The following is a 20,689-nucleotide window of genomic DNA, read 5'->3' as shown; positions in this document are numbered from 1 at the left end:
CTCACACTTTTCTGACTATTAAAAATCCAACAGCCACATGATAATCTTTCAAACTTCAACAAAGCCAGTCTTTGCCTACAAACAAATCAAAACCTTGTTTCTTCCTCACTGAACTTTAGTACGATTTTCCATTTTCTGTAAACAGTTAACAGATAACATATAAAAAATGTAACTGAAGTTCAAATAAAAATATACAAGTTTAAAAAACAAACATACCACACCTTTCTTAAACAATGGGAAAGAGGCTTCTATTCATTAAATTGTGTTCCTGTGAATCTTAGATCTCTGTGGAAGTATTTAAAATCCAGCCTTGTGTTTTCAACAGAGGTAGTAGGAAGATAAGGAACAAAATAAAGGAGAAGGAGGAGGAGGAGGCAGTGGATATAAATTTATGTGCATCAGCTTGAAAAGGAGTCTGATAGAATACCAGGTCTCCACAGTTGCTGTTCTGAGCTATGTTGTTGTAGCAATGAAAACACGCCAGAAAAGCACCCCCTCTGCCATTACATTTACGCAAAGAATTCATTTGGACATATTTCCAGAGGCAAAATACAAGAGTCAAACTCCTAGGAGTAAAGGAGCTTCAGAGGTAGAATACAACATGAAACAGGTGAACATGAAACAATTCATCAGGTAGTCCAATGCCATCACCCATGTGTTAAATCAAGGCAAAGGTGTTTTTTTAAAAAGTCACACTGTTGTTGCTTAGTCATTTAGTCATGTCCGACTCTTCGTGACCCCATGGACCAGAGCACGCCAGGCACTCCTGTTTTCCACTGCCTCCCACAGTTCCGTCAAATTCATGTTGGTAGTTTTGAGAACATGGCCAAAGTATTGGAGCCTCAGCTTCAGGATCTGTCCTTCCAGTGAGAATTCAGGGCTGATTTCCTTAAGACTGGATAGGTTTGATCTTCTTGCAGTCCATGGGACTCTCAAGAGTCTCCTCCAGCACCATAATTCAAAAGCATCAATTCTTCGGCGATCAGCCTTCTTTATGGTGCAGCTCTCACTTCCATACATCACTACTGGGAAAACCATAGCTTTAACTATATGGACCTTTGTTGGCAAGGTGATGTCTCTGCTTTTTAAGATGCTATCTAGGTCTGTCATTGCTTTTCTCCCAAGAAGCAGGTGTCTTTTAATTTCGTGACTACTGTCACCATCTGCAGTGATCATGGAGTCCAAGAAGGTAAAATCTGTCACTGCCTCCATTTCTACCTGTGTTAAATCACACTACCTGTATTAAATTAGCTTACCAAATATCTGCTTATCTATGCTACCCATGACTGTTTCAATGGTTCCTTGCCACACTACAGGTGCTAATACAATTACCTCAGCAAGCTGGTACTGTAAGAGGTTAAAATGTGCGCCTACTTAACATATATTTAAGCTCTAATTATCACCAGTTTCATGTTTGCATCTCCTTGCCATTCAACCTCACCTTACCATTGTCTCCTTTATATACCCACCAACTAAGAATTCACTAATGCATCTGATAAAGTAGTATTGACTCCACAAAACCTTCTGCCGCAATGCATTTCTTAGGTCTTTAAGGTGCTACACTTTGATTTGTTTTTGTATATGCTTTATGTCACGCACTCTCAGGATTCCAGTTCCAAGAGTTCCATTAATATCAGGTTGAGAGCGGGATTTCTATTTGCAAGGATAAAGATTTCCAAATCTTTCCTTTTTAACACAGTTAAAAACAGTGAACCATATCTGGCCACCTAAAAGGATATGTGCCCCTCAATTTATTATTTCAAATATACACAAGGGGTTTTTATTAACCATTCTGCAGCAGCCTCGATAGAAAAAAGTTTGGGAAACATTGTTCTACAGCAGGGGTGGCCAACTCTCAAGAGACTGTGATCTCAGAATTAAAAACTGGCAGTGATCTATAGGAGAAAAGCCCTATAAAAGCTTTGGGAGGGGAGTTTCATTGGGGAGGGAGTTAAACTCAAGGGACAAAGGGGTAAGTCACCCACAAAAACATCACTACAGATCAAAACACAGAGAAAGCTCCGTCTTCCCTTCCAGAGATCATACAGCAATGGAGGGCATGGCGTAGGGGCCTGGCAGGAATGAGTTTTAGCTGAACTAAGGAAAGGGAGCCAGAGATTGACCACGATCTACCAAAATAAGGAAATAACACTCTGCTGCCCTCTACTGGAACTTCAGACCAGCTTCCAAACATATGGCCCATTCCTGTAAAACCAAAACCAGAGACAGTTGGAAGAGCCTGCAAACCCCCAGCAAACAGCCATTCTTCCACTTGGTCAAAAGTAAACAACTATGGGCAGGGTCCATTTTTTCTTTTAGCTTCTGTTAATGACGGTAATCATAGCTATGTGCCCAATTAGTGAGACGATATGAATGTTAGATGTTCTCTGAAGGATATTGTTATCTAAAACACTTGCAGTTGTGCCCTGTATTGACAACTATGAAAGGCAGAGATGGGAGGGGCCAGAAAGGGGCTGAGAAAGTGCATGTAGACACACACACACACACAAAAAAAAAATCACTGCTGATCTGTGACTAGAAGTTTCTTTTATACCTGTAGGTCACTCCATTGGTAAAATGCAGCCCACATAAAGTGTGGTAAGCAGATGAAACATTCACATACTGTATAACAGAATAAAGGATAGTACAACTGAGGAGTGTCAGGAATATGAAAAGTACAGTGGTACCTCTGGTTACGTACTTAATTCGTTCCAGAGGTCTGCTCTTAACCTGAAACTGTCCTTAACCTGAAGCACCACTTTAGCCTTGCACTGTTGCTGCACCGCCGCCGTGCGATTTCTGTTCTCAGCCTGAAGCAAAGTTCTCAACCCGAGGTACTATTTCTGGGTTAGCAGAATCTGTAACCTGAAGCGTATGTAACCTGAAGCGTACGTAACCCGAGGTACCACCGTACCACAAAAAGACATGGTACAACTTTGGAACAAACAATACAGATGTGTTCAGATATAAAGAAACCCTCACCTTCTCTTTCTTCATTCCCTACCCTGCACCTCAATACCTATCTAACATTCTTGGCACTAACATAAACTGTACCAGAAAATAAAACGCACTTAAAATATTAAGTCATGAAACTACAAAAGAAAAAAGGTAGAATTTTATCTGAAGTCAACAAGAAGGTCACCTGAGTCTACCATGATCAAATGCAATGCACCACAATGGTGTATTGAAATCTGAAAACCTGGTTTTCGATTTTGAGTTAGGAGTGAACACTGGTTAACATTAATCATGAAAACCTAAGTACAGGCATAATGCTGAACCGCGATTAATGGTGGCAGGGGAAATGGAGCACATGGTTCTATAGCTCATTCACAACACTTCCACTGCTGGGTTAAGGGATGAGCCACATTGCAAATCTCACTTTATCCTTTTTGTGCCCCAAACTGCCACACACACATAATGCAATTACAATATTGTATGTATTGGCTCTGGTGTACAAGCCTGTATAAAGCTTGGGATCAGGATACTTAAAATATTTCAAGTAGGCTAACAGGACTAGAGGCTACAAAGCTCTAGGTATCCCTAGAGGGTATCTAGGTATCTAGAAGGACCTTGTCAATACAGAAATATGGGTAGGAGAATGTCCTATAAATAAAGGCTAATCTAGACAGAAAGTAAGATCTATTCTAGAGCTAAAGTGCTTAATGTCCCAATACAGTGGTACCGTGGGTTAAGTACTTAATTCGTTCCAGAGGTCCGTTCTTAACCTGAAACTGTTCTTAACCTGAAGCACCACTTTAGCTAATGGGGCCTCCTGCTTCTGTCGCGCCGCCGGAGCACAATTTCTGTTCTTATCCTGAAGCAAAGTTCTTAACCTGAACCACTATTTCTGGGTTAGCGGAGTCTATAACCTGAAGCGTATGTAACCTGAAGCGTATGTAACCCAAGGTACCACTGTACAATTTTAAAGTTCTAATATTTAGTAGTCACCAGCAATATAACACTAACACTTACCGGTCAGTGAGGCTTCTCCACAATTGTGCACCTGAAAACAAGGTAAGGATAAATAAGATATTTTTCTGCATATGGTCCAATGTTTATAGTATATGCACACATTCTCTTGTATTAACTAAACTATAAAAATGCAAAATTGGGGCCTGATGTTCTACTGAAAGAAATCATATCCCACTGTGCAAACCTGAGCCCTAGAATAAACCTATACTAGACCTCTAGAATGTGTTCTTGGTCTACATACTATAGGAGACTGGTGCATTTGAATATGTCAAAGAATAAATGTATGCAATAGGAGACACTGTTCAGAAAGTCTTTAGCAAGCTAATAATATTAACCTACCTTTCTACTTAACATAATCCTCACAGAAGCTTACCATAAAATTTTAGTACTGCAGTTATAAGGATAAAGGGATATTGACAGGTTTCCATACATTGCTGATAAACATTTGAATGTTAAACAGATACTGAGCAGTGTATTACCTCTTTCTCTAGACAAGACCAAATCCTGCATGATCTGCAGCATTACAACGCCAAGGAGTACATGTGAAATTAGATGATACAGTCTCCAAGGAGTCAGTGCAAGGAACCTAGGAGGAGAAGAGAAAAACCATTTTACCATGCAGATATATAAAGTTTCCTTGCCATATGAAAGCACAAGAGCAAGTCAGGTAACTTAACATCATAAAGAGCCTCCCCCCAAGCTGGTGCCCTCCATCATTCCTGACCACAGCGTGGTGGGAGTGGGGTACTGAATATCTGAAGGGCTGACCAGCTTGGGGAAGGCTGTCACTGATGAAGGAGAAAGGCCTAACAATCTGGAATTAGGGAGTTAAAGAAATAGCAGGCCATTATCATCAGACTGCAGAGACTAATCAATGGGCTCATGACACAAATGTTACTTTCCTACTCCACAAAAGGTAGAGTCTCATAGCTGGTGAGTCTTAACAGAACTCTTAGTCACTATACTACGCCAGCTCTGTCAACACTCATCAGCCACAAACCTCTATGTTTTGTAGAGCAGGGCAGCACCTGTCTCACACTTGTGTCATGAACCCCTTCCCTGACCTGGTAATAAAAATGTCCATATTACATAGCTGCTGTAAGGCTATGTGATATAATGTGAAACACCAGGAAAAAGACCAGCATATACAGGTTATTCTTATGCTGGCGAGCAGGAAAAGGGGAGATTTGCCAATGAAATACCAGATGGCCCCAACTGACAAGTTTTAACATCTGGGAGACATGGTTGAAAATGCTACACCCAACTATAAAAAGCATTTATTCATTCAAACACTAATTACACTCAAGTTTCTATCTTCACAGTTGCACAAAAATGCTTCATATGTTTGTGAGGAGCCTTACTAGCTCTCATTTCCTCTCCTCCTTCCTTTTTTCTCATTGAGATTTATATTCTGCTCTCTGCCTGGTGACAACACTGATAACATTCTGGTATCAGGCAAAGGCTTAAATCCCCCCCCCCCAAAAAAAATTCTAGCATGCAGTATAAGTTGTTTGGAGCATGGTTTTATCTAGTTTTGCTGCTGAACTTCTGTGACCACTGCTTTCTGTTACATTCATTTTTAATGCCAATTTTTAATACTGAATTTTATATCTGTGGGTTTTTTTAAGAAATAGGTACTCCACCTTGAGAACCTAGTATTGAAGGGCAGCCTAGAAATAAGGCAAAATAAATATTTACCATTGATTCGATACACATTGCTCATGACATAACTGCAGTTATTTTCAATCTCAATGAACTCCTTCCTAGAGAGAGAACTGGGCAAGATGCTATGCTGCTATCCTGGAAAAGCAGTCTAAAAGGAGAACATGGCTCCACCAGCTTGATATCATTTTCTAAAGCTGTTCTCCAAATCCCTTCTTTATTTCTTGAAAATCATGGAAGTTCCTTCCCACTAGCTGCCTCTAGAGCAGGTGAGGCAACATTAGCCCCTCCAGATGTTGCTGAACTAGGGACAGGAGTTTTAGTTTAGTAACATCTGGATGATCAAAGGTTCCCCACGCCTGCTCTAAAGGCAGGAGAGGCAAAACAGGCTTGAAATAGTGACTCCTGGCTTGCCTTTTCCTGAAGAAGAGAGCCCCAACTGCCACACCCATCTTGAGAGGAGCACATCTCCTTGCAAACAGGAAGGTGTCATCATCCCTGGCTGGCCTTTTCCATTTATACTTATCATGCAGCTTACCTTTCCTAGCCAGCAGTGGAAAGGAGAGAGACAAAGAGGCTAGAAGATACCCCTCTCCCTCAGGAAAGAGCTGCTCCTGTCAAGAGTATGCAGTGCCTGCAACTTTTGTTTTCTTGGAGGGGAAGAACGACACAGGGGCAAAGCAACTAGACATCCAGCACTCTGAGTCTTTTCTGCCATCAGTGGCAGCTGATTAGAGGAAGCCTTCAATTTTTATATCGGGACACGGGTGGCACTGTGGGTAAAACCTCAGCGCCTAGGACTTGCCGATCGTCAGGTCGGCGGTTCGAATCCCCGCGGCGGGGTGCGCTCCCGCTGCTCGGTCTCAGCGCCTGCCAACCTAGCAGTTCGAAAGCACCCCCGGGTGCAAGTAGATAAATAGGGACCGCTTACTAGCGGGAAGGTAAACGGCGTTTCCGTGTGCTGCGCTGGCTCGCCAGATGCAGCTTGTCACGCTGGCCACGTGACCCGGAAGTGTCTTCGGACAGCGCTGGCCCCCGGCCTCTTAAGCGAGATGGCGCGCAACCTCAGAGTCGGACATGACTGGCCCGTACGGGCAGGGGTACCTTTACCTTTACTTCAATTTTTATATACAAGCCAAGAGCATGGCAGCTGCTTTAAAAAGTCAAGGTGTTTGGGGGTAAAATGTAGACATCAAAAACATCTGGAGTGGGACACAACGGATGGGAGCTTAATTGGGTAATATTAGAAGCCTCTATGGCAAGGTGGGGGAAAGTTAGAGTACTTGGTGCTGAATGAGAATATAAATCTAACAGGAATATTGGAAAAGTGTAGAGAGTAAGTACAGTAGTAGCATCCCTGGATACAATGTCTATAGGAAAGACGGTGTAGTGTAGGGCTTAGCGGAGGCATGCCAAAGAAGGCATGGAGTGCAACATACTAGAAAACTTCTAATAGGAACAAACAAGAACTATGGGTATAAGTGCCAGATGCAAAAAAATTATTTTATGCCAGAGAGATATTATTGCTTTCCTGATCAAAGCAGTGAAAGTGGTCTTCAGATGGGAGGTGGGGAATCAGGATCCAAAGGAGAAAGTTTTATAATAATCAGTGTCTTCAACTTCTTTCACACTGACTGAGGAAGATGCACACTTGAGTAATCAGAAAAATGTTTCCTGATGCAATCCATGACTATGCCTTGGAGGTGGCCCATGAACCCTTCCTGGCCATAGTCTTGAGTGGTGCCCAGTGCCTAGTACAAGATTTCAGAGTACTCAAGTCAACTGAGAACAGGGATCAAAGTGCTAACAAGTTCAAAATGTATGTCCATGAAAAGTTGCCAAAAAAGCTCAACAGAGTCACACTTTATTTCAAAAGACAAAACATCTCAGAAGTGAGAGGGTTAGTGAAAAGGAAGCTTTTGAGAGAGCAGAGGTTAGCTTTTTTCCAAGACGCTTGGAAATAAATTTTAAAACCATCGATCAAATGCTCAGCTAGAATATATGCAACAAACAAGGAAATGTACCAACAGGCAAGCCGTGCAGATCTCCCCACCCCCCAAGGCCTGCCAAAGGATGCAAATATAGTTGACAACCAGAAGCAAGAAAGTTATAAAAAGGCTGCTTTCAGAAAATTTGGCTGGATTTCAATCCAGCTCCCTCCCTCCCAAATTGCTTGCAATTGAACAGCCCAATGTATGCATGTTTCTTATTCCCTTCCACCTGGAACCTCATGTCTGTTCAGCCCAAGGGCTGGGAAGAAAGGTGCAGCAGCTGTGCCGCAGGTGAAAATGGATGCCCAAATAAGAAAAACAAAAGGGAGCAAATACGTTGGCTAATGCTAATTGACAATAAGCAATAAAAATAAAATAATGTGATGGACATATTTAGAAAATGTTTAAGACCGAAAATATAAAATGTTTGTAAATACGTCAGAAGCAGGAAATCAGTCAGCATGGCATTTGAGCCATTAGACAACAATGGAGTGCTTGTGGAAGACAGGGATGTTTTTTCTTTATTTTCTTTATGTTTATTAAGCTTACAAAAAGATAATTAAAATCACAGAGTAATCGAGTTACAAAAACTAAAATACCAGCAATTTAAAATACAACAGATAAAATACGATTCAATAGAAAGCAGTCTGAAACAAGCCTTAGCTGGTAAAGTGTACTCTTAAAAACCAACATTATTTGCACCTTCACTGATAGTTCCTAGTCTGGGAGAACTCATTCACACCCCCCAAAAAAGTGAGTTGCAAGGCTCCACACAGACTGGAGCTGGTTTGCCTTCATGCACTCCAAACCCAGACCCCTGTCCAAATCTGCACAGCCTCCCTGGGGCTAGTAGCTGGAAAAGAGCCAGCATTAACCAAGTAACCAACTAGGAAAGATCTTTAGGTCATGGAAGGTAGCTCAGTAAAAATGTCAACTCTGCATGCAGCAGCTGTGAAAAAGGGCAAATTCCATATGAGGATCATTAGGAGAGGCTTGAAAACAGAACTGGCAGTACCACAGTGCTGTCGTACAATCTATGCACATGTGCATAATGCTGCTTGCCCTGCCTCCAAAAGCAGAGGAAGGCGCAGAAAAACACAACAAAGGTTATCAAGAGAATCAGCCCTATGAGGAAAAGCTAAAGCTTTCAGAATTTTTTTAAGCTGAGTGGGGAAAGCATAAGTGGAAGGGTATAATGGAAGTTTGTATAATTATGCATCGTGCAAAGAAAGATGAGAGTAAGAAGTCCATCTCTGAACACTGTAGAATGCAAAGAAACTGGTGGTCATCAGGGTTAGAACAGTCAAAAGAATGTATTTCACATAATACAGTACTGGAATTCCCTGGCAAAATAAGTGGTAATGGCCACCGGCTTAGATGGTTTTTAAAGATTAGACAAATCCACACAAGATAGGCCTATCAGTGGCTATTATCCAGTTTCAGAGGCAGTACGCCTCTCTATACCAGCAACTGGGAATACAAGCAAAAGTGGGTATTGCTTTCAAGCCCTGCATATGGGCTTAATGGAGGCATCGGCTGTGCTGCTGCTGAGAAGCAGGATGTGGAACTAGATTTTGGTCCGATCCAGCAAAGCTCTTATATTCTTATAGCTGTTTCATAAGAACAGAATAGTGCATAACTTGTCTCTGATGATGCTCCCATCCTGCACATGGTTAGGCTCCTTGAATCCCATTGACTTGAATGGAACTTATAGCAATTATAGCAACGACCTTTTCAAGTGTTCAGAACAAACTGCGATTCAGAATAGAGAGATGCTTGCTGATTTATTTATTTTTTAAAAAAACCTATAGAGCTTCTTGGGATAAAGAAATACATTCTGAAATGTTTATTGAATTAAGAGATACATGGAAATCCCTTGGCTAATGTTCTAAATTTAGCATCTTAAGCTACAATAGCTTTGTCCCTAATCTAATACTTATTGCTAGAGACAAGAATGATACAAACAGCGTCACACGGGTACTTAGTTTCTGTAAAAGCTAGCATGTTCTCTGGTGAAGACATCAACCTCCTGCAAAAATGCATGTCATTTCAGTGACCTACTAGAGCTAAACAAAAACAGAAATTAATAAGGAAAGCCTGGATTCTTACAAAATAGTCTGCCATCCAGTTGCACTCAAAGGGTTCTGTACCCTCTCCCAATTCTGTTTCTATGTTCTAAATAACCCTCTTACAAAGATGCTTTTTATTTTAAAAAAAGGACCTGAGGGCTTAGTTACAAGCATTTCCATGTAATGCTGTAGTTAGCTTCTATAACTGTGAAGAGCTACTGTTCCCCCACCTCTCCTTTTTATTTCAATAGAAAAACATAACTGTTTTGGGGGATGTGGGGTGGGGATCAACTGGCTTCCTTACATCTAAGCCAGTAGTGAGGAACCTCTGGCCCATAGGCCTAATTAGTCAGTGATGCTGTTTGAGCCAAGCCACAACCACCTGCCTATCTGTGGGGCAAATAAAGTTGTGGCTGGTCCAAAAGGGAGTTTGTGGGCACAGACTATCGTCTATCTGGTTGGCATTACCTACAAAGCCTTGTGCTCAGTGCTTTACAAATGGCAATGAACAGCAGATCATCAAGACTTACAAAGTGCTGTGCACCCACACTATTTGATTCAGATCCATGCAGGCAAAAATGGCTCATCTGGCTTCATTGTGATTTCAGGTGATTGACAAGTGTGTGGCATGATGTTAGTAAGTATTTTTGTGGGTTAATAAGTTGCAAGGCTGTTACAGGAGAGGCAACATAGAAAGCACAAATCAAGACAAAAATGTGTAGATGCTTCTAAGTATCCAGCTATAGGGCCGGACAATCCAAAGCTACAAAAAAATAAACTTGGAACCTATTAAAAACCCAGAAGCATCACCTGTCTAATAAGCTTAAAAGCAAGTTTCTCAAGTTATGCAGGTATTCATGGTTTGCACTGGTATATGGGATATAGTGAAACAAATGACAATATCAATGACCAACAGTAGAAAATAGGCAAACCAGAAGATTAATGTGTAAACAGAAGTAAGGCATGTTGAATTCAATGGGCCTTAATCCCCACTTTAAGTGCATAGCCCAAAAGAAAATAGAAGGACTAGATGTAAAGGGTTGACATCCATGAGATGAAATCAGGCTTGAAAATAGCCATTTGCCTGGTTACCCGTGGAAGGCAAAAACCACCTCCAGAAGGGACAGAAGCAATTTTACATTTGCAGAGAATTGGATTTTTCTTCTCTTTGATCTCAGTGGTCCAGTTATGGACTGTTATTAAACCAGGAACTTCTAATTAACCTCAGCTTTGTGTTTATCTGAACAGGTAAAAACTAATTACTCACTTTGGAACAATCCAGGATCTTAAACCAATGAGGCTTTAAGAAACTGGTTTGTTCTGAAGCTGGTAGCCATAGTTTCCTGAACAGATAAAATGGGAAACTATGGTTAATTAGAGACATCCTGGTTTAATTATAGCTCGCTGCAGAGAGCAGCAAAGGGGCTGAATGTGCAGGCAGAAGGCTCATGTATAACTTGGTTAGCACTGTCCAAACACAGCCAGGGTGTCACAAACTTCTAATGTGTATATATTTGTTCTATTTGCACCAGTATACGTCATATATTAAATGTATATACTACCCACTTAATAAAAAGAATGAGGGTGGTTTAAAACAGATTTAAAACTACATCACCACAAGACTGCAGGGTGCTGAATAATGGCAGAATTCTAAACAGATACCAGAAGTGGTACTGTAACATCAGATGTTAAAATACTGTAGTGGGGAAATAAAAAGGTCCTTTCAGCACTGCTCAAAAACATCAGCATAGGCACTAAATAAGGCACACAACCCCCAGCTCAGTCAACACCAGCCCCCTGGGAAGATCCCAGACCATGTAGGTCTTTTATGTAGAAGAAGGCAAGTACAACATCTAGTAGACTTATTTGTACAGCTGGTTGCAATACACAGGCCCAACAGGTTACCCTAAAAAATACCTAAAATATTTATTTTCTGGCAGTTCAGAGTCTACTTCTGTCACAAAGGATGGGAGGTCAACACACCCTAAACTGTACTTACTTAGGCAGCCTCAATTAACATACAGTACTAGGGAGCTTCAAATTAGTCAAAGGACAAAGTGCTGCTAATGTTTTACACAATAATGAAGCTGCTGTCCAACTGAGGAGTACTAAAAAAGAAAAAGCTCTCAATATTTAATAAAACATTCTTATCCACTCTCCTCCATATGACATGTAAAATAATAGGAACACTCCTCTTCTTTACATAGATAACATACTTGCTGAAATATAAATTCTTCTGCTGCAGGGCCAGATTAAGATCTTTATAGCCCTAAGCACTGAAAAGAGTATGGTACCCCGATATGTTATTCAAAATAAAAAGCAATACTAATCATAAAATAAACATTTTTTCAAAATGACACAAAACTTACATGTATGCTGAAATGTACATGCACGTATACCATGTACAACACATGACAGGAACTTATTTCCTCGCATTATTTCAATCTAGGAGAGCAGGATGCCCCTTGCTTCAGGTGGGGATAGGTAATAAAAAGAGAACAGAAAAATGGGGGAAGCGTAGTAATGTGCAAGGAAGTCCAACAAAATTCTGATTTTTTTCTATGATAACTACTTCAAGTTTTTTAAAAAAAATATCAGATGTCAAACTCAAAAAATTCTCTCCCTTCTTTTTTTTGTTCCCCACTTTTGCTGGTGCCCTAAGCACGTGCTTAGTCTTACTTATTAGGAAGTTCAGCACCATGCAGATATGTTGCTAAGTGGTTCTGTGGTACATGAGCACTAGAAGGGTTGTGTGTGTGTGTGTGTGTGTGTGTGTGTGTTTATGAATCTTCATGCAACTCAAATTAGTTCTTTATTTAATCTCAAAATCTGAATCTACATTTGGGACATTGTATTAATGCAATTATACATCCTAGTCCATTGAGTATTTAACTCGGTAATGAAAAGCAATGACCCTAGGAATGTTCTCTTCAAGCCAGTGTAGGGGGGAAAGTATCTCAGTTTCAGATGCCACTTGAAGAAAAAAAGCACATGCTTCTTGTTTGGAAAAACACTAGAGGGCTAAAGGTTAAAATGAGAAGTTACCTATAGCACAGGGTTGGTAACATAGAGAAACAGAAAAACTAAAGAATGGGGAAAATGACAGAGATTGGTTTGGGCACCAGGAAAATAAGAATATAAAGAATCTACTGAAAAGGGACAATTTCAAGCCCAAAGCCAGCAGGCTGGCAGTCCAGTGCCAATCCATGACAAGAGAGTGGGAGAAACAGGCTGTGCAATTTGGGATGCTGTCACTCTGCTTTTTGTCAACTTTGCATAATCACAAGGCAACCACTATGCAAGATTATATGCTCTACTTTATGGGCACTTCCTGGCCATTATTTCACCTTGCCACATGTGCGCCCCACCTTCCCTTCAAACATTCTTTAGGAGCCTTTGATGCTCCCTGGCATCATCCAGCCACAGCTGATTCATCTTCACTTTCTGCAACACATGTCTCACAAAGCCCACTTTGTGGCCACTAGCACTGCTTTACCCTCAGTGAGTGGTTATCCCCCATCACACCCCACCCCACCCCGGCCAGGATCATGAATTCTTTCCATGGGTTTCCTTCCCCACGCTTTTCTGTAGGAAACATTTTGTGGCAACACCCAACAAACCAAAAGGAGCCTCTTTCAAAGCGAACACAGTTAAGAAGCGCTCAATTTAAATAGAAATACCAAGGATGGCAGAGCTCGATTTCTCCATCCTGGGGGCTCAAATCTACCTGTACGACATATGCCCTCTGATGAAGAATGCTCCCTTCTCCATCTCTACCCATTGTGGAGATAAAAACCACATCAGCGTGGACATAAAAATAAAATATGTATTTATTCAATTGGCATGAGATAATTTATTAATTTTGCTGACATTAAAAGCACTTCCTCCCACAGCACAGGTAATTAACTTATGGGATTCCAGCGCAGGATGAGCTTTGCAGGATTAGGTAGATTCATGGAGAGCAAGCACACCTTAACAGGAATTCACAAGGCTAGCAAAGCAAAGGCACCCTGCTCAGAGAAGGATGCTTCTTCAGTACCAGGGCATCAGAGAGAGAGGGAGGGAGAGAGGAAGGAAGATAGATAGATAATAATATAAATATATATTAATATACCCCGCCCATCTGGCTGGGTTTCCCCAGCCACTCTGGAGAGAGGGACAGAGGCCAGTGTTGCCCGCAGCACCCCTGACTATCATTCAAGGCTTGAAAACAACTGGTTGAAAACAACTGACAGAGAGAAACGGGGTGGGGGTGGCGTTGTTTTGCTTTCACGCCCCTCTCAGGAAACGTCTGAACGGGCGCTGCTAGTTTAGAAGCCAACGGCCGGGGCCTTTTACAGCAGGCACTTTGCCCATGCTCAGATGCACCCTTCCCCCCCCTCACAGCTCATTCGCACGTTTTGCAAAGCCCAGGAGCGGAGGGCGAGGGTGAGCCGCGGCTCCATTGAGGTGGGGGAAAAGAACGAAAGAAAGGGGCACGCATATATATGTATGTTTCGGGAAGGGGGGTCTATAGGATTAGCGCAGTGGCTGCGCGTCTCTCTCACCAGAAGATCAGGTTGGCGCAGAGGAAGGCGGCCAAAGCGCAGAACGGCCTCTTCCAAGTCGCAGCCTCCCGCCCGCCGACGGGCTTCGCCTCACAGCCCCCGTCCTCGTCCTCCTCCGCCAGCCGTTCCCAGTCCAGGCGCCCCGGCGCCGCCACCTGCTCCTTCTCGTCAGCCATCTCGGTCGGGGCGGCTGACCAAACACCAGAACCGAGATGAGGAGGCGAGCCGGCTGGGCGGGGTTTGTGTACATCCGGGTACCAGGAACGCCCGCCTTCTCGGCTGCCGCAGACCAACGAGGAGCTTCCGACGCGGCTGGGCGGCGCCGGCGATTGGTTAGCTTGGAGAGAGAGAGAGCAGCGGCGAGCGCGCAGAAGCCGGCGGGCGAGCGCGCGCGCGGTGGCAGGAGGGAGGGCGGGGGGGAGTTGAAAGGAGGAGAAGCTGGGCGTGGCGTGGCGAGGCGGCGCGAGCGGAGTATAAATCTCAAGAAGCGTGGCGCGTGCGCAGTGGGTGAGTGGCGGTTTAGAATGTTGGGAGGCGTCGTTGGGCGTTTGGAAAAACCGAATAAAAGCCGGGGACGAAGCTGCGCCTCACGCGCTGGAAAGGCGGTAAGGATGGGTGTTTTATGATTTATACCACTACCTTTCTGGAAAATGCTTTCGGTGCTTTATAAGTTCCCCTTTAGAGAGGGAGAAAAGGAGTCGCTGAGGGAAATGTACGATTCCATTATTATTATTACTATTAAGCTTTATGTATTTGTTTATTTATACCTTGCTTTTTTCCCTGACAGGGACTCAGAATGGCTTACAGATAAAAATATAAACAGCTACATACCCTCCAGCATTTCTCCGATGAAAATAGGGATGTGCTAATATATATATATATATATATATATATATATATATATATATAGCATTTTTTTAAAAAAAATGCTTTTCCATAATTCTAATTTTATTATTTATACCCCATCCATCTGACAGCGTTGCCCCAGCCGCTCTGGGCAGCTTCAGTCAAGGTACCACGGTACAGTCAAACCTCAGAACTGGAACGCAATCCGTTCTGGAAGGACATTTGACTTCCGAAATGTTCCAAGTTCTGAGGTGCGGCTTCCAATTGGTTCTTGGAAGTCGTGTTGGATGTTCGTTTTCCGAGGAACATTAAAAAACCGAAGCATTTACTTCCGTGTTTTTGACGTTTGGGAATTGAAACATTCGGCAACGGAGCGGTTCGAGAACTGAGATTTGACTGTACAGTGGTACCTTGGTTTTCAAACATAATCCGTTCCAGAAGTCTGTTCCAAAACCAAAGCGTTCCAAAACTGAGGCACGCTTTCCCATAGAAAGGAATGCAAAACGGATTATCCGTTCCAGACTTTTAAAAACAATTCCTGAAACAGCAATTTAACATGGATTTTACTATCTAACGAGACCATTGATCCATAAAATGAAAGCAATAACCAATGTACTGCACTATGATATAAATAAGTATTGTACTGTAGATGATAAAATTTTTTTTAAAAAAAATCTTATCTGCACTGATGATAGTCACTGTTTGGACGGGGTCTTTTCTCCATTTCTCAAGAGGCATGTCACACAATCAATCAATCAATCAATCAATCAAATCAGTAGCTGAACTGGATTCCACACAGTCACAAAAACAAATTACCGTATTTTTTGCTCTATAAGACTCACTTTTTCCCTCCTAAAAAGTAAGGGGAAATGCGTGTGCGTCTTATGGAGTGAATGCAGGCTGAGCAGCTATCACAGAAGCCAAAACAGCAAGAGGGATCGCTGCTTTCACTGTGCAGCGATCCCTCTTGCTGTTCTGGCTTCGGAGATTCAGAATATTTTTTTTCTTGTTTTCCTCCTCCAAAAACTAGGTGCGTCTTGTGGTCTGGTGCGTCTTATAGAGCGAAAAATACGGTAACCAAAAAAAGCCTCAAAAACAAAAACGCAAAATAAATAGCAAAAACAAAAGCACCAAACTTAATCCGTTCCGGAAGTCCATTTGACTTCCAAATGTTCGAAAACCAAGGCACAGCTTCTGATTGGTGCTGATGCCCTGGAAACAATAGCCGACAACCACATTGAATGTTTGGCTTTTGAAAAACGTTCGAAAACAGGAACACTTCTGTGTTTTTGGCGTTTATCAACCGAGACGTTTGAGTACCAAGGTACCACTGTATATAAAAAACATAATACAGGGCTGCCTTCAGATAAAGGTTGCATAGTTATTTACCTCCTTGGCTTGGTGGTCACATAACTCCATACCCACCAACATTTCTCCAGTGAAAATAGGTAAGTCCTAAGGAAAAGCGGGACATTCCGGGATCAAATCAGAAACTGGGGCAGCTTCTGTAAATCCAGGACTGTCCCTGGGTCTGCAGCTAACTGTTTAATTTCAGATCAGTTCTTTAAACCTCCTTAAAAACTACTCATAGAGGCCGTCAGGCATGCTGGAGGCATGTACCATATAAGAGTTTTTCAACAAAAGGTTAGTAAAAGAGAAAGGTCCCTTCCCCACTGCTTGTTAAGAAGCAGGTATGGATAAATTCCCTTTTCCGTCTGATCAGTGAAGAAAAAAGGGCTCATTCTCTTCCACCCCACTTCTTATTACTATTGAAGGGAATAATAAGGTGAAGGGGCAGCAGAAGGCATTTTGCCCAGGCCCTCTTAAACCTGGTGGTGCCACTTTTGTCCTTGAAAGTGTCTCAGATGAGTGATCTTGTTTTGCCTCTGTTAATCTAACTCTGCTTACAAGGTCAGTTATTTTAAACAACAATGTTCCAAACTAAGCAAAATAAATAGTGGTGGTTTTTTTGTTTTTTTTTAAAATGGTCAGACCCGAGGAATGGAAGAAGCTCGAAGAGTTGGGAGCTGGAGGACCCTGAGGAGGACCCTACCCCAGGATGGGAAAGGTAGAATCAGGACCCAGATAAGTGCCTGATTCTGGGGACGGGTCCTGTGGCCTGGAGGATGGAGATCAGGATCCAAGGAGTGTGGTCCCTCCAACATTAGACACCCCTACCTTAACACCTGTTGCCATGGAGCTGCTCCAGCGCCGAGTCCACCTCTGTCTCTATGGAGACGACAACACCGTTGAAAACAAACCTTGTGGAGTTAACCCACTCAAAGGAGTGCCTGTTTACTTGCCTGGTCTTGTGACTGGCCACTTACTGTGCAAATACAGTTGTGTCCACCTCAGTCTTCAAAAGGAAGGTGCAGGGGCATGTTGATCGTTGTATCAATGTCTTAGCATGCACTGAACCTCTTCTGTACCTGCTGAACCATATAATCTGTTGTTTGCCTTATGTACCAATCTGATTTGAGCGTTAAAGCCTTTGGCAGAACTACAGCTGGGAGCTGAGAGTTCTTCATCCAGTAGTGAGGGCTAGGGCAGTGTGAATTTCCAAGCTCACCATCATTTTGATGGGTTCTCTTTCAGCCACACGGACATTCTGGAATGCTGAGCCCAGGATTAGAGGAGAAGCAGTAGAATATTCAGAACCAACAGTTACTGGCAGTTACTCAAAACTTCCTCTGTGGATTACTTACTTAGTCCACTTATATCCCATCTTTCTTCCATCACAGAATTAAAGACAGCATATGTATGGGTTCACCAGGCAGTCGTCTATTCATGTGCTGATTGATGCAGACCCCCTTAGCTTTAATAATAATAATAATAATTTTTTATTTATACCCCGCCCTCACCAGCCAAGGCCGGGCTCAGAGCGGCTTACAAGCAATAATAAAAACAAGATGAATGATTACAACTTAAAAACAAAAATAAAATACAACATTAAAATAATGGAACATTAAAATATTAAAATGTAGCCTCATCGCAGGAGGAGAAGGAAAAGAAAAAAGAAAGAGAGGGAGGGAGGGAATCAAATTGGCTCCAAGCCAAAGGCCAGGCGGAACAACTCTGTCTTACAGGCCCTGCGGAAAGAAATCAGATCCTGCAGGGCCCTGGTCTCATGAGGCAGAGCGTTCCACCAGGCCGGAGCCAGAGTTGAAAAGGCCCTGGCTCTGGTTGAAGCCAATCTAACTTCCTTAGGGCCTGGGACCACTAGGGTGTTGCTATTTATGGACCTTGAGGCTCTCCATGGGGCATACCAGGAGAGGCGGTCCCGTAGGTACGAGGGTCCTAGGCCGTGAAGGGCTTTAAAGGTCAAAACCAGCACCTTAAATCTGACCCTGTACTCCAACGGGAGCCAGTGCAGCTTGAAAAGCACTGGGTGAATATGCTCCCATGGCAGAGACCCCGTGAGGAGCCTCGCTGCAGCATTCTGTACCCGCTGGAGTTTCTGGGACAGCTTCAAGGGCAGCCCCGCGTAGAGCGAATTACAGTAGTCAAGCCTGGAGATGACCGTCGCATGGATCACTGTGGCCAGGTCGGGGCGGAAAAGGTAAGGGACCAACTGCTTGATGCGGCGAAGGTGGAAAAATGTCGCCTTGGCTGTTGCTGTAACTTGCACCTCCATGGAAAGGGAGGTGTCAAGGATTACACCCAAACTCTTAACGGAAGGCAATGGCACTAATTGGGCCCCCGCAAGAGAAGGGAGTTGGTCCCTCATCCTCATGCCATCCCGACCTAGCCATAGGACCTCTGTCTTCGAAGGATTTAGTTTCAATCGGCTCCCACGAAACCATCCAGCCACAGCTTCCAAGCATCTGGTCAGTGTGTTTGGGGCCGAGTCGGTGTGGCCATCCATCAGCAGATAGAGCTGAGTGTCATCAGCATATTGGTGACAGCCCCGCCCAAAGCTCCGGATAATCTGGGCAAGGGGGCGCATAAAGATGTTAAAAAGCATCGGGGAGAGAATTGCGCCCTGCGGCACTCCACACACCAAGGAGTGGCGCGACGACATTTCCCTCCCTAGTGCCACCCTCTGTCCCCGACCAGAGATAAAAGAGCACAACCAGTTACGGGCTATGCCCTGTATCCCCACGTCTGTGAGGCGGTGGTCCAGAAGATCATGATCGATCATGTCAAAGGCTGCTGACAAATCTAAAAGGATCAGCAGTCCTGACCCGCCTCGATCCAGTTGTCTACGGAGATCATCTGGTAGGGCAACCAGAGCCGTCTCCGTCCCAAAACCAGGACAGAAACCGGACTGAAATGGATCTAATGCCGATGTTTCCTCCAGAAACCTACCAAGCTGTTCAGCAACCGCTCTCTCAATTACCCAGGAATGGAAGATTTGAAACTGGGCGGTAATTGGATAGGCCTAAGGGATCTAATGAAGTTTTCTTTAAGAGTGGACACACCACTGCTTCCTTGAGTTCCCCTGGGAATGTCCCCGTGTCAAGGGACAAATTGATAATTTCAACCAGGGGGGTCCGCGCAACATCTGGACACTCCCTAATCAGCCAAGACGGGCACGGATCAAGAAGGCAGGTAGTGGGCCTACCAACTTGGAGGAATCTATCCACATCAGTAGGGAGTATCCGATCGAAATGGTCCAACACTGGACCTGAAGTCAGTCGAGGGGCCTCCAGTTCAGTCACTGTATCTAAATTGGCAGGGAGGTCACGGCAGAGCAACAGGACTTTCTCCGCAAAAAAAGCTCGCGAATGCCTCACAGCTGTGGGTCGAATTTGTACTTAAATTTGGTTGTCCTCCTAAGGACGTTATTGACCTAATTATTCTAAAAAGTTGTGCTGGGCGAGAGCTAGCGGATGCAATGGAAGCTGCAAAGTAAGATTTCTTAGCAGCTTTCATAGCCATCTCATAGGCTTTCATAAGCGACCTATAAGATGTTCTTGAGGCTCCGTCACGAGTCCGTCGCCATACTCGCTCTAGCCGTCTGAGATCCCGCTTCATTTTCCGGAGCTCCTCAGTAAACCACGGTGCCCGGTTTCGACGGCGTCGCAAGATAGATTTAGCAAGATAGATTGGGTTGTACTAAAGCTGTGGGACAAATTCTGAATGTTTCCTTTGAACGGTTCCTCCGAATCTTCATCTGATAAAAATGAGGACATTTTGGACTCTTTAAGACTCCTTTTTAAAGTAGTCTGAAATATCAATTCATGAGAGCTCATATCTTGCTTTTTTTCTTCCTTTGGACAGCGCTTTCTCCCCCCCCCCCTGAACCAACATAAATGGGCCTCTTAACAGGTCAGGATGGAGGACTGTGATTTGGTCCAGCCTTCTGGAGGTTGTGACCAGTGGAGTTAGAGCATAGCTGCAGCACTGATGAAAGCTGGCAACAGCAAGACTACGTGCATCCAATTCCCTCCCCCTTTGCACATGCAGAAAAGGATCAATCTTAAACCCAGTAGCTTCAGCATGACACCAGTTGTTTCAGTGACAGATGCAGACACTGTTCTAAGGACTCACAGTAATTGGACTGATACACACCATAGCTACTTGGGAGTTGAAATTAGACCCATCACAAGGTAAGGAGGAATGAATAACCTAGGACCATGAGGTCCCGCCCCCCCCCATT

General features: G+C 43.4%; 1 protein-coding gene and 1 long non-coding RNA gene across 2 annotated transcripts in view; one reads left to right on the top strand and one right to left on the bottom strand.

The window, feature by feature from the left end:
* Positions 1 to 14,472, bottom strand: part of RETREG1 (reticulophagy regulator 1) — a 43,647-nt gene extending 29,175 nt beyond the window's left edge. The window contains exons 1-3 of the mRNA XM_053397127.1: positions 14,242 to 14,472; positions 4,452 to 4,558; positions 3,973 to 4,003 (exon numbers count right to left, since the gene is read on the bottom strand). Of these exons, the coding sequence (XP_053253102.1) occupies positions 3,973 to 4,003; positions 4,452 to 4,558; positions 14,242 to 14,417 (314 nt within the window). The 5' untranslated portion in view covers positions 14,418 to 14,472. The remainder of the gene's footprint in view (positions 1 to 3,972; positions 4,004 to 4,451; positions 4,559 to 14,241) is intronic.
* A 291-nt stretch (positions 14,473 to 14,763) lies between these two features.
* Positions 14,764 to 17,592, top strand: LOC128417904 (uncharacterized). The gene is made up of 2 exons (XR_008331602.1): positions 14,764 to 14,953; positions 17,080 to 17,592. It is a non-coding gene; the product is annotated as an uncharacterized LOC128417904 (long non-coding RNA).
* The last annotated feature ends 3,097 nt before the right edge of the window (positions 17,593 to 20,689 follow it).

The sequence above is a fragment of the Podarcis raffonei genome, chromosome 7 (assembly GCF_027172205.1).
Source record: "Podarcis raffonei isolate rPodRaf1 chromosome 7, rPodRaf1.pri, whole genome shotgun sequence".
In the NCBI taxonomy this organism is placed as follows: Eukaryota; Metazoa; Chordata; class Lepidosauria; order Squamata; family Lacertidae; genus Podarcis; species Podarcis raffonei.
This window is presented reverse-complemented; position numbering and strand designations above follow the sequence as displayed.